Below are 13,471 nucleotides of genomic sequence, written 5' to 3'. Positions count from 1 at the left end.
CGGGCCTGCGAGCTAGTGTGGGGTACTGGACCGGGATAGGATGTGTGCATGACTGCGGTAGCTCTCTATCTACTGACTCGTAGACGGAGGGAATGCTCTCTCCAAAACCTCCAGATAGGCCGGCAATATCCCCATCACCCGCCAAGCATCATCAATCGGGCTGATCTCCCCTGCCCTCTCTGCCCCCGCCTTCTCAAATCTCCTGACCTCCTCGACGAGACCTGCTCCGTCCGCCACACTCGAGGCATCCGCTGAGCCTGAGGAACGGTCGCCTCCGCTTTGCCGCAGTCGTTCGAGTAGATGAGACGCGTGTTGGGCATCATTAAGCGGATCGCGAAACAGATTCGGCTTTTCCTGCGCGAACAGGTCGGCCGAGGTGAAGGCACGATGATCCGTCTTTGCAGGCTGCAGGATGGCTAGGTCCTCATCTGATGTGTCAGATTGTCTCTTCCCGGTCCGAGAGGTGCTTGTAGATGACATACCGAGATCAGCCCTATTCACCGCCAACTCCCCCCACCACCGCACCCACGGCGCCCTCACTTCCACCATGTCCAGATACCCGCCTAGCCAAGCCCACCATGCCTCCACGGCACGGGAGTGGGTGATGGCTCGTGAGAAGCCCAGACCGTTGCGGACGAGATCGGCCGCTATGAGCCGGACGTCCTCGTCGTCGTCTTGAAGTAGGCGGAGGAGGGCCTGATGGAGGAGTAGGAGGATGTTGGAGCTGATTTCGGTGGACGGAGTGGAAGGGAAGAGGATGGGTTGGAGGTGAATGAGGGATGTGATGGCTACTTCTCGGCGGGGTTGAGACTGGGAGATCAGGATAAGTACCGCCGCACGTGAATGACAAACGCACCTGTGTTTCCTGCGAAGCGTTCAGAATCACCCTAGCTAGCCTCTCCAGCCCATTGTCTGCATCGCCTCCACCACTCTGCTCCCTACACCACATCACTGCCCACGCTGCAGCTGGCAGTGCAGCCTCTCGCAGAGGAATGCACCTGGCTGAGAGCAGCCCGACGACTGCGTCCCGCAGGTCGAGTCGGCGCGAAGAGGGTATACCCTCCAGGACGGTTGCCGGCCATGACTCTCCTTCCGAATGAGACAGCGCTTCGAGCGCGGCGGGCCGGATAGCATTACTAATCCTCTCCGATATGACGACCTCAGCTACGCGTTCGAAGACTGCGGCTGTGCGCGAGCTGGATGGGGTGGATAGGCGTTCCAGGCCTACGAGACGGCACGATTCAGATGAGCTTGCCAGGATCGCGAGGGTAGCAGCTTCGCTTGGCTGGTGCGATAGCGCCAGGTCGGCCGCGGCTACGAGGAGGGCATCGGCACCGGGGAGAGGCGAGCGCGGTGCTGAGATGATAGATATAGCCGAGGTACCCGGCCAGTCAATGAAATCGGGGGATGGCGTGGTGTTAATAATATACCTGGAGATGCAGTGAAGCAGCTCGGTGAGGATAGGCGGACAAGGCAGCTTGGTATACAAGTCGTACCTGAAGCGGAGGAGCGATTCAACCGCCGATACTTCCTCGGCGGAGGCGGTAGTCCATTCGACGACGCTCGAAATCAGATTCCGGACGTATACGAGCTGACCGTGGATTGCGTTGAAATCACGAGGGTCCAACCAGGGCCACTGGGTGGCCTCGTGAAGCGCTTCGGCCGGTGAGAGGAGAGACGACAGCGCTTGAGCCGCGACTTCCCGTACCTACAGTATGAGCTCTCGGTCCGGGTCTCGAGGGGATCTCATAAACCGTCCAACTTACCTGTCGCTCAGGGCTGCCCAAGTGCGGCCTCACCACCCCCTTTAAACCCTCCTGAACCTCCCCGCCCTTCTCACTCCACCTCAAACTCCGAATAATGATCAACATGGGGAACAACGGCGAGTGTTCCCCTGCGCTCGGCAAGCCTGGCATCTCCCCGCTGAGATATCGTACGATGTACGGGAGCAGCTTGGGGTGCTTGGCGTGCCATGCGGCAAATGTCTGCCGGCCGGCGAGGGTCATACGGGACGCGTGGAAATCGGGGCTGCCGCGCGAGGGGGTGAGGGAGCGGTGGACTAGGGTGGAGAATAGGATGAGGCCGACATTTCGGACGTTCCAGCTGGGTTTGTCAGCTTTGTGCTTCCGAGCCTGACGGGACAGAGCGCCGCGCAGCTTACTTGGCGGAAGAGAACGCAGCTACTGCAGTCATCACTGTCCTCTCAAAGTAATTGTTGAACAACCGAGTCTGCCTCGCGTCCAGAAGAACAATCTTGAGAATGTTGAAACAGTGCACGCGGGTGATGTCGGAAGTGGACGAGTTGTCGAGCCGGGCAAGGTCGATGAGTCGATCGATTGCCTTGTTGAGGAGTATCTCGTCTCCCGCGACAATCGACAAGAGGGAGTAAGGGAGGGCGGCGGATCTGCGGGTAGTAGACAGCGTGTCGTCCGTAATGGCTTCTAGCTCGAGCTGGAGTGTCAGCTATTGCTACTGCGGGATTGGACAAAGAGCTAGCTTACCTCAAGCCATTGATCAGCCAGATCGCGCAGAGACTCCGACGTCTTGACGGCGTCAATAACAGACGCGAACGCCAGAGCGACCTTGGAGAATGTTCCGCGATGCCGGATCTCGTGCATCCACTGGAGATACTGCCGACCGGCCTGGTGGACTTCCTCCTTAGCCCATACCGCTTGAGTGTCGCCACCCTGCGATATAGGCTGAGCGATGATGAGAGATAGTAGATCGCTGTGGCCGTCAGCTCTACCTTTACACGTTCATGAAGAGGGGAGCTCACGATGCTTCCTTGGTAGCTCTCCAACAAGCCGACAGAATCTTCCTCGTATCCACCTCGCCGTCATCCTCCTCGTCCTGCCCATTCGAGAGCATCTGATACGCCTTGGCAATCTCATGTGCTGGTCCAGCATCCGAGTTAGGAGCGCCTTCGCCGGGGGCAGAGGATGACAAGGACATGATCGTCCGCGTGAGCTGCCAGATCCGACTGATCAGACCGGAGAGGCGGTGCATTGATGGTCGCCATGCCTGTTGAGCAGATGGGTCATGCAAATCGACACAGCCAATCAACGCTCTGAAGGATTAGCTGAAGCGAAGGATACGGAAGCTGTAGCTGAGCGTACCTAGCAGCAGCAATCAGCCCATGTAACGCCAAATCATCCATCCCGTGCTTGATCCCCTCTTCCCCTCTCACCAGCTCCGCTTCCAGCTGATCGATCACGCCGCCCACAAAGGCGAGTATCGCCTTCCCATCCGCAGTATCTGATGGTATGAGAACCTTCTCGAAGAGAATACAGAGTCCAGCGACGGCCGCGTCGTTCTGCGTCCGACGGGGGTTGGAGAAGGATGAGTACGCGGAGTGGAGAAGGGCGCGGGCGTTTGGACTGTCGAGGGATGGATAGCCTGGGAGAGGAGAAGGCGCCGACTTGAGTCTGGAAACATCAGCTTGCAGTCGCGCTATGAATAGGAAAGCTTACATTGTTCTTGCCCTTCCGCGAACTTCGGTAAACTCGCTGGCTTGACACCCAATCAAGAGCTTCACCATCCTGTCCGTATACACCACGTCCCTGACTGTCTCATCTTCGCCAAAGACACCCACGTACTGTTCCAGCATCTGAAGCGCGAAGAGAGGACGGTACACCGGGATCCGCCGGGCGCTGACGAGGGCAGGATCGATCAAGTCCTGGATGAACCATAAATGGAACTTCCGCAGGATCTCAAGGGATATCGCTTCAGGACTTGTGGCCGAAGTGTCTGCGTTAGGCTTGCGAAGCTTCCGCCGAGCGAATGTGCCGGCTTGCCTCAGGTTGGTGAAGAAGACAAAGGCGGCGGAGGCAAAGTCTGAACGTGCTCTACGATGGTCAGCTATTTTCATTAGTTGTAGCAAGAGACGTACCCTGATCCTGGCAAGATTGCGTTGACCAGCAGCGCCTCCTTCACCAAAGTAATAACCCCCTCGGTCAGCAGCTTGCAGCTGTCCTTGCACCCGGTGACCACGTCGAACGCCTTCAGTCGCACGGCGGCGTCTTCATGACTCAGCGCGTCGCGCAGGTCCTTTGCGGGGACTTGGTCCAGCTCCAGTAAGCCAAGCGAGACGCCCAGCGAAGCGACAGACACCCAGGACGTGAAGGTCTCGTCGTCATCCGCCGCTGCGAGAGCTGCCAGAAGAGCGGGGAGCGTTCCGGGGAAAGCCTTGAACAGGGACGGGAGGAGATATCGATTCATGTTATTCTTGATGTTTGTCGAGGTGGACGAGCCGAGTAGAGGTAGGACGAGATGGACGATGTCTTGATCAGACAACGGCGTGGGGCCAGATCGCCGCTTTTCGAGTATACCGACGATGATGCCCGCACGTAATGTCCCATTGTCCGGCAATTTCAGACCGTCCAGCATCGCCGGGAGCAGGTCCTCCGGGACTGCCGACTCAGAAACAGCCTCCAGAAGATTGCTGACGATCAGCAAGCTTGGCTTGTTGATCATCCCCGACCGATAGCCAACGAGGAAGAGCGGCTCGAGCGAGATGACCCCGGAACCGCTTTCCGAAAGGGCGGAGGCGAGCCGAGCTACCGCATGGGTACACTCGAGCGCTCGGAACTGGTGCGCCTTCATCGAATGCTCGAAATTGAGCAGAAGGAGATCTGCGATGCTACCGCCAGGGAGAAAGGCGGGACCGAGGGTGTCTTGGATGACATCGAGCAGGGCGCTTCGGTCGGCGCTGGGACCAAGGGGGACAGCTTGCCTGAGCTGCTTGAGCAGAACTAGCAGCAAGGCTAGCTGGTCTGGATGATGTCCCGGTAGCGTCTTCTGCGTGACGAGGCGAATACTGTCCGACAAGGTGTCGCTACTCTGTTAGCAATAGGCGAAGATTTTGAAGGAAGTTCGGCGTACCTCTTCCCTAGCTCGCTAGGTGGGGTCTTTGGAAGCGCCTTCTTTAGGCTCAGTAGCTCTGACGCCAAGCTGGCTTCGCCTGCGGCCATCTTGTCCGATGTATGAAGCTTGATGGCGAACTTGGGTAGGATGGGTAGGTGAAATGTTACCTTACCTTCAAGTCTGCCTCCTGAGCAAAGCAATATTTGGCTCGCTTGCTTCCAACGGAAAGAAGCTTGACATCTGCTTCCGCCGGGATCTTGACCAGCTCGCCACCATGACCTTCGACCTCTTACTCGTACCTGTGGCCTGTCGAACACACCTTACTGCTTTGCTCTCGCTCAGACCGACTTAGGCCCCCACAGGAGATACAGATACCTCCGAAAATGTCTGCGCAAAATCCAGCCGGCGAAAATGGCGGAGGCGAGAATGAGCATGATTTCTCTCATCATGTGGCCATCGAGGTGAGCTATTCAGTCCTTGCCCCGACGAGCAGCGAGCTGATCAGCCAGCTGTCGAGGATGATGAATGCTGTCAATCCTAATGATACGCTTGCCCGCCGTGTCATCGATATTGCCAAGCACAACCGCACCGGAGACGCATTCATCAAAGGTAAGCTCACTGGTGCAGACTCTTTTCAGAGCCAAGTAGCTGACATTCCAGCCGTATCAACCTTCTACAAATTCCCGGAGGATGGGATCCTCTCCCTGCACACTCGGATCCTGGTGCACCAGTCCCAGGTCGCCAAGAATGGGAACCGGAGAGGATCGGATGGTTCTCCGCCCCGGATGCTCGCGCCCCGCGCCGGGAGTAGCAAGGTGAACGAGAATGTGGACGGGATGGACCATGACAAGTCGGACAGGATCGAGTCTGAGCCGTCAAGGAAGGGAGGTCTGACTCGCGCTGGCAAAGATGTACGTTCCGCTGGCTCTCAAAGTAGAGGTATGCTGACCCCTCAGTCTATTGCGTTCAAGCAGCCAACAGCGGCTCGTCCTTCCCTACTCGGTCTGGACAGACTAGCGGCAGAGAAGCATGCTCAGGCTGCCGCGGGATCGATGGGTCCTCCTAGTAAGCGTGCGAGATTGACAGCCGAGGAGGATGAGAATGGGGCATCTTCGTCTGGTGGTGTATTCAAAGGTAAATCCTCCTTATTCAATAGCCTATGAACCAAGCTGACGATTAGTACCGACTCTACCTGTTCGCCGAGATAACGCTCGAGTCAAGCCGGACGAAACACCAAGTCACGGTCCCGGTCTCTCTGACACCGCTCGCCAGCGCCTCGAAGCGCGTCGAAAAGAGCGAAACATGCCCTCGTCATCCGCCATTACCGCTATCCAGCCAGAAAGAGCCGACCGACAACAAGGACTGGGCGACTTCCAGTCCCGCTTGAACCGGGGCTCTGCGGCTGAGCAGCAACGGGGCGATCGACCCAGAGATAACGGCTGGAACAGGAATGGGTCTGGCGGCGGGCAGGGGAATGGGCGGGACGAGCGGGATCGAGGTGGAAAGTCTTGGGAGAATCCGACACCCCGAACAGCCAGATCGGATAGGGATATGGATGGCGGATCGATGCGGGTGCCAAGTAAAGGCTGGGACGAGACGCCGAGGGCGGGCGGGCCGGGAGGATGGGGCAAGACGGCAGATCCGAGGCGCAGGGGATGGGACCAGACGCCTTCGTCGAGAAGCGTCAGGGGCGGTGGGGATGAGGATGATCTTTTGGTGAACGGGAAAGAGTGGGAAGAGGAGCAGGTCAGGCTCGATCGGGATTGGTATATCCAGGATGACGAGGGTGCTGTAGTGAGTTGAACCGCCCCGACATCAGGTGCCCAGCTGACTTGACAGGCCGGTGATGAAGAGCATAATCCTTTCTCCCAGTGGGAAGGTCTGGAACGACAGAAGGAGCAGGAGATGCAGCAAAAGGCGGCAAAGCGGCAGACAGCCAGACAAGCGCAATATGTACGTCACTTTACCCTTACCTTCTTCTGCAGCTGAAATTACAGAACGCAGACAACGATCTCTGGGAGAACAATCGACTCACCACATCCGGTGTCCAGCGGAAAGACGGTGTCGACCTAGACTTTGAGGATGACCAAGACTCCAAAGTCCACGTCTTGGTCCACGACCTCAAACCCCCATTCCTCGACGGAACAGTCGCCTATACTCGGCAACTCGAGCCTATCAATCCGGTTCGAGATCCCACTAGTGATCTCGCGGTATTCAGTAAGAAGGGATCTGCGCTGGTCAGGGAGAGGAGGGAGAGGCAGGAGCGAGAAAAGGCCGCGGCGAAGGCGGCGAGTATTGCGGGGACGACGTTGGGGAATTTGATGGGTGTCAAGGATGAGCCGGAGCTCGGTGAAGGTGAGTTTGAAGGGTCTTGGAGTTTGCCTGGACTAGAGCTGACATGAGCAGAGGGCAAGGACGACGGTAGCAACTACAAGGCAGACTCGCAGTTCTCGTCTCATATGAAGATGAACGAGGCGCAGTCCAACTTTGCCCGAACGCGGACTCTCAAGCAGCAACGAGAGTATTTGCCCGCTTTTGCGGTTCGGGAGCAGCTCATGGCCCAGATCAGGGATCATCAGGGTGAGCTATATCCTTCTTTTTCTCGAGGAGTCAAGAGCTGACGTCTTAGTCTTGATTGTCATTGGGGAAACCGGATCGGGCAAAACCACCCAACTCGGCCAGTTCCTGTACGAAGAGGGATACTGCAATAACGGAATCATCGGATGTACTCAGCCTCGTCGTGTAGCGGCCATGTCGGTCGCCAAGCGAGTCAGCGAGGAGATGGACTGCGAGCTGGGGAGTACGGTCGGGTACGCTATCCGGTTCGAGGACTGCACGTCCAAGGACACCAAAATCAAGTGTAAGCTGCCTTGTTCTCGTACAGAGAGCTCAAAGCTGACGAGGCAGTCATGACTGATGGTGTTCTTCTTCGGGAGTCGTTGAATGAGGGCGATCTTGATCGGTATAGCTGCTTGATTCTGGATGAGGCGCACGAGCGGTCATTGAGTACCGATATCCTGATGGGTCTATTACGGAAGAGTAAGCTGCCTCCTCCTGGAATTTGACACCAGCAAAGCTGACTCAACAGTCCTCACCCGCCGTCGCGACCTCAAACTCATCGTCACCTCCGCCACTATGAACTCTGAAAAGTTTTCCAAGTTCTTTGGAAACGCCGCAACATTCACCATTCCCGGTCGTACCTTCCCTGTCGAGATCTTCCACTCCAAATCGCCCTGCGAGGACTATGTCGATTCGGCCATCAAGCAGGTTCTGTCGATCCATCTGTCTAGTCCGCCGGGGGATGTCCTGGTGTTTATGACGGGCCAGGAGGATATTGAGGCTACCTGTAATGTCATCGAAGGTGAGCTAGCTCGAGTGCAATCAGTTTAGCAGAGCGAAGCTCATATATTAGAACGCCTGGCACTTCTCGATGATCCAGAACCACTCTCGGTCCTACCTATCTACTCGCAGATGCCTGCGGATCTGCAGGCGAAGATCTTCTTGCCTACCGCGGATGGAAGGAGGAAGGTTGTGGTGGCTACCAACATCGCCGAGACCTCTTTGACCCGTAAGCTCGCCGCTTCTCCCTTTGTTCAAGGTGGACGCTCAGCTGACACCTGCAGTCGACGGTATCCTCTACGTCGTGGATTGCGGCTACTCGAAGCTGAAGGTGTACAATCCGAAAGTCGGTATGGACGCTTTGCAGATCACGCCCATCAGTCAAGCCAATTGTGGGCAGCGGGCGGGTCGAGCGGGACGTACAGGGCCAGGGTGAGCTACTTCTGCCGAGCCAGCTCGAGTGAAGCTGACTTTCTCAGCTTCTGCTATCGGCTCTTCACCGAGACTGCATACCTCAACGAGCTGTTTTCCAACAACATACCCGAAATCCAACGGACGAATCTGGCAAATACCGTCCTGCTGTTGAAATCGCTCGGCGTTAAGAACCTGCTCGAGTTTGACTTTATGGATCCTCCTCCTCAGGTAAGCTTGTCAGGGCTGTTGTGATATATGCGTCGAGCTGACACATTAGGAAAACATTCTCAACTCTATGTATCAACTCTGGGTTCTCGGCGCGCTCGACAATATCGGCGACCTCACACCGCCCGGCAAGAAAATGTCCGACTTTCCCATGGAGCCGTCACTTGCGAAGATGCTCATCGTCGCTACCGAGTGCAAGTGCTCTTCCGAGATGCTTACAATCGTCTCGATGCTGTCCGTCCCTTCGGTCTTTTATCGGCCGATGCAGCGCGCGGACGAGAGTGACGCGGCGAGAGAGAAGTTCTTCGTTCCTGAGAGTGATCACTTGACGCTTTTGCATGTCTATACCCAGTGGAAGTCGAATGGGTGGGCTGTCTCCGTCATCTTCGTGTCGGGAGAAAGCTGATACCCCCAGGTTCAGCGATCATTGGTGTATGAAGCACTTCCTCCATCCGAAGATTATGCGCAAGGCGCGCGAGGTCCGAGGTCAGCTCGAAGATATTATGAAGCAGCAGAAGATGGAGGTGCTTTCGGTAGGGACGGACTGGGATATTGTGAGAAAGTGTATCACGGCGGGATACTTCCACCAGGCGGCGAGAGTGAAGGGGATTGGAGAGTACATGAACGTCCGGACTGGGGTGATTACATTCCCCTGGAGGTGCGAGTAGGGGATGTAAGCTGATTAGATAGCTGCCTTGTGTTCTGCACCCGACTAGCGCGTTGTATGGTCTAGGCTGTAGGTCGTCTTGACATCACAAAGGGAGCGGAGCTGATCAGCAGACATGCCCGACTATGTTGTGTACCACGAACGTGAGCTTCCTGAGCCTCAGGCCCCATGAGACCAAGCTGACAATCGCAGTCGTCTTGACCTCCAAGCAGTACATGATGTGTGTAACCTCCGTCGACCCATACTGGCTCGGTACGTGCCCTGTTCCCCTTTACTCCTGAGATGCCGCTGACCAAGATAGCCGAACTCGGAGGCGTCTTCTTCTCCATCAGAGAAAAGAACTTTGATGCCCTCGCGCGCGCAAAGGCGAATCGGGACTTTAGTAAGCGGACAGAGCTGGAAGCGGAGATGGCTCGACAGCGAGAAGAGTGAGTAACTTTTTTTTGGCAAATACTCAGGGGTGAAGGGGGAAATGGTGATGGGGTATAGAGCTGATATGATAGTATTGAACGAGCCAAGACAAAGGCGTTACAGGCGGAGACGGTAAGCCGGACGCCGAGGATTGGGGGTGTGGCGGCTCCGCAGACGCCTAGGTCGGCGGGGATAGGGGCGGGCGTGAGGTCTTCGGCGACGCCTAGACGGAGGGGAGGAGGGATCTAAGGGATGGGTGTTGCTCATCAGTGTATCTCCGTCGTGTATTATGGATGCTCTAGGCTGTACCCAAGGTGAGATGTTGTTGGCCCTACTGACGTCGCTGAGTAAACTCATGTCTACTCATGATGTTGCTGAAGATACTTTGTCACCGGCCATGCTGGTACAGCGCCCGAGCCGGAGGCGTTTGGGTACATACGCTGCATGCTATCTGAGTAGAACTAATCGTACTGATCATCAAGCCCTGCCCGGTCTCCCCGCCTGTCTAGTACCAACATATATTCCTCAAACCGCCTCCGTACCCGCACCCTCGCCCGCAGTCTTCGTTTTTTGAGCCTACGAGATCAGCTTTATTAAAAGTCGGGAGGGGGAGAGGAAGTCTTTATACTCACAACCTGGTTCATAGTCATCAGGAAATCCCCGGCAACAATACGCCAGAACTCTGCGTGGGTATTGTCGAGGGGAGACGCACTCTCCGCCAGGCGTACCGCACGCAACAATGCCCAGAACAAGCGCTGGGCAACCGCTCGTGGTCTTCCAGCGTCCAGTCGCTGCCGCCTGGAAGTAGAGACTTGCCGACCTTGTTGGGAACCTCGCCAGCCGCCGCAAGGGAAAGGACGACGCTAGCCAATTGGACGTCGAGCTGGCAGGCTCGGACGAAAACCTCGAAGCGCATGTCTCCGCGATCGGCCGCGCATAGCTGGTACATGAGATGACGAGTGGCGCCGTGCAGCTTGTAGTCACGAGCGACCTCGATAGCTGCGAGGAGTTTACCGGAGCTACAGTCGCGGCCGGGGATCGGATCGACGTGTGGGTTCATCACCGCGTCGAGTAACAGTAGCGCGGCAGCCCTACTGCAGTGGAGGTGAAGCTCCGCGCACGAGTCGTCTTCGCTGCGAGTGATCATGTCACATAGCGCAGGCCTGGCGATCAGCTATCTGCTCAAATATGTGACTTACCATACCGCCTCCAGCTTGATCCTGTCGACCAAGATTGTTGGCCACCTCACGGCCTGCGAGCCCGGGCATACGATCTTCAGATCCCCGTGCGTATAAGGGTCTCTGAAACCGGCAGGGTTTGCCCGGGGGGCTGGACCTCGAGAACTGACACTTTGTGCACTCATCCTGTGAAAAGGTTGATGGAGAATTTGGAACGAGATATGAGGTGGACGGTGACTGAGATATTGCTCAGGAAAGTTTCGCCATCAGATCAGTCATTATAGACCCCCAAAAAGTGTAAAACCGCCACAACCCCAAATTCATCTCCGCCTCGTGTGTGCCGCCACACAGCTGAAACACGGGGCGGTTGTGTGTCATGTCCTCCGTGGTCCGCCGGGACCGCCCGTGCCTTCAATATTACACACAGACCATAGCGAGCGCCTTGTATGAGCATGATGGCCCTGATAGCTGATGACCTCTGCTGCTGAAGAGCTCACAGCAACACCATCGAATTGTGATTCCCGGCGTTTCCCGGAGACACACCTAGTGCCGAGCTCTGAGTAATTAGGGTTGCTTTAGTTAGCACATTGGTAGTTTCCATGCATCCAGCACCGTCAAGATTCAAAGAAGATTGATCGATAGTCTGGGATCGGACGGGAAGCTCGTCGTCGCGAGTGGCTCGCTGGCTCAGAGAGGAATGAAATGGTGCCTCAGTGATTCCTACCAAACATGGTAGAGAAAGCTGGCAGGGATGGGACCATGTCTACGCCCTAGGCCCGGAAGACCAGCATTCTTACTCTTGACGCCAGTTGATCACCGGATCACCCGTCAGCACCGATGGCCTCGCGCAAGGCCGCCGAGTTCGCCACCCGGTTCTACAGCCTCCCAGGCAGCGTGCGCTTCCGTTCCTAGCCACATGTCTAAGAACGCGCTGACTGGAAGTGTGTGTACTAAAGGACCAAGCTGGAGAACGTGCCGAAGCTGACCAGACATTGATGTCTTACATGCGTGCTTATCCATCGAAGAAGCTTGCATCACGAACGTGCAGACAGTTCGAAACGTCGCCTTCTATAACTAGCGACGACTGCAAAATATTGCTGTGTTGTCTCCGATCAGAAGACTTTGGATGTCATTGAGGTTCTGATCAGAGTTTAAAGACAATGAGATATCGCTATAGTGTCATACCTCGCCTCTTTCCCACTGCCCATCCTGAGGCGAAGGTGAGTTTCACTCAACGATTGCTCCATAGTCCTTGCTGATCTCCTGACTAGGCCTCGGACGGGTCACGTCCTCTTTGCGGGGCCTGGCCCGACTTCCGGAAACTGCTGTATAGTATGTCTGATGCCATGATCACATCCATAAAATATTTCATCTTGAAAGACAGCTTATAGACCAGACATGCAAGCAGACGCTCCGCCTAACGTCGAGGTAAAGCTCCTCCTCATCTCTCGACATTGTCAGGGTGTGTCATCGCTTCGAATCCTCTGCGCCTCTGCGCCTTCATCGCTTTGAAGCTGATCCAGGCAGGCAAGCATAACGCAATGTATGAGGAATACATCTCCGAAGGTCACGGTTTCAGCGCGTCCGAGTACAAGATGGAGGAGCAAAGGGTACGCGCGCCTTCGCTACATTCGCCACCCAATCCTGTGGTCTCAGGCTGACAGCTCAGATCGCCAGACATCAGCCGCTGTTCGACCCATGCCTGTCTCCGAAAGGTCGTGCCCAAGCTACCGAACTGGCCTCGATTATACACCATGAAATGGCGAGAGGCATGCCGCAGCCTATGCACTTTGTCAGTCCTGCTCGGAGGGCGGTGGAGACATGGGCAGCGGTATGGGGTGGAGCAGCGGCAGGCATGGCGGGGGAAAACATTATCGCTCGTTCCACGGCCACGGTCATTGAGGTAAGTTTGTTTGTATCATCACACCTTTCAGATAGGAGTCAGCTTATCGGGTCAGGGATTGCGTGGGAAGATCCATGTCCACCTCTGCAACGCTCGTCGCCCGATCTCAGTGCTTCGCGCCGAATACCCCCAACTGATCATACCGCTAGGAACGGCCGAGAATGATCCTTGGTGGCAGCCAGTTCACGACTGTCACTACGAACTCTCGGATGAAAACACCATCCTCCGAGCTCTTCAAGCGAGAGATGCGAGGGAGGAATACAGAGCAGGAGTTGTACGACAGGGCGGAGGCGGCTCTCGAGCAGATTATGAAGCTCAGCAGAGGCGTACAAAGTAAGTCCGTCAGTCTTGTGATGGAGCTTGCGCGCCGGCTGGACAGCTGATAGCCAGTTATCAGCATCACAGCCCACTCCTACAGCGCTAAAGCCATCTTCGAAGTGCTTGGAATGCACAGTCGAGATCTGAGGACGG

The 13,471-nt window shown here is 56.2% G+C and overlaps 4 protein-coding genes across 4 annotated transcripts; 2 read left to right on the top strand and 2 right to left on the bottom strand.

Moving 5' to 3' along the window:
• Positions 1–69: 69 nt before the first annotated feature.
• On the bottom strand, positions 70–4,970 carry MKK02DRAFT_42075 (putative cytoplasm protein; the record flags this gene model as incomplete). Its single annotated transcript, XM_053091828.1, has 12 exons — positions 70–428; positions 483–810; positions 857–1,708; positions 1,767–2,103; positions 2,162–2,451; positions 2,502–2,727; positions 2,777–3,067; positions 3,117–3,425; positions 3,471–3,560; positions 3,597–3,845; positions 3,890–4,834; positions 4,882–4,970. 12 exons carry the CDS (start codon positions 4,968–4,970, stop codon positions 70–72), a joined length of 4,365 nt encoding a protein of 1,454 aa, XP_052948810.1.
• Positions 4,971–5,246: 276 nt separating this feature from the next.
• MKK02DRAFT_42074 (putative RNA helicase) lies at positions 5,247–10,168 on the top strand (the record flags this gene model as incomplete). Its single annotated transcript, XM_053091827.1, has 21 exons — positions 5,247–5,324; positions 5,373–5,472; positions 5,524–5,774; positions 5,820–5,997; positions 6,044–6,657; positions 6,703–6,816; positions 6,861–7,218; positions 7,270–7,443; positions 7,493–7,723; positions 7,771–7,902; positions 7,952–8,224; positions 8,276–8,431; positions 8,487–8,634; positions 8,682–8,844; positions 8,894–9,207; positions 9,257–9,479; positions 9,532–9,577; positions 9,622–9,651; positions 9,701–9,760; positions 9,810–9,936; positions 10,012–10,168. The coding sequence occupies 21 exons, from the start codon at positions 5,247–5,249 to the stop codon at positions 10,166–10,168; spliced, it is 3,927 nt and encodes a 1,308-aa protein (XP_052948809.1).
• A 276-nt stretch (positions 10,169–10,444) lies between these two features.
• MKK02DRAFT_42073 (uncharacterized protein) lies at positions 10,445–11,282 on the bottom strand (the record flags this gene model as incomplete). The annotated part of the gene is made up of 4 exons (XM_053091826.1): positions 10,445–10,495; positions 10,552–10,674; positions 10,740–11,082; positions 11,119–11,282. The coding sequence occupies 4 exons, from the start codon at positions 11,280–11,282 to the stop codon at positions 10,445–10,447; spliced, it is 681 nt and encodes a 226-aa protein (XP_052948808.1).
• A 1,213-nt stretch (positions 11,283–12,495) lies between these two features.
• MKK02DRAFT_42072 (uncharacterized protein) lies at positions 12,496–13,424 on the top strand (the record flags this gene model as incomplete). Its single annotated transcript, XM_053091825.1, has 5 exons — positions 12,496–12,559; positions 12,625–12,707; positions 12,767–13,000; positions 13,056–13,333; positions 13,391–13,424. The coding sequence occupies 5 exons, from the start codon at positions 12,496–12,498 to the stop codon at positions 13,422–13,424; spliced, it is 693 nt and encodes a 230-aa protein (XP_052948807.1).
• Between the last annotated feature and the right edge of the window lie 47 nt (positions 13,425–13,471).

Source organism: Dioszegia hungarica (genome assembly GCF_025882075.1).
Source record: "Dioszegia hungarica strain PDD-24b-2 chromosome Unknown MKK02contig_5, whole genome shotgun sequence".
NCBI lineage: Eukaryota > Fungi > Basidiomycota > Tremellomycetes > Tremellales > Bulleribasidiaceae > Dioszegia > Dioszegia hungarica.
The sequence above is the reverse complement of the archived record's forward strand: the minus strand, read 5'-3'. Positions and strand labels throughout refer to the sequence as shown.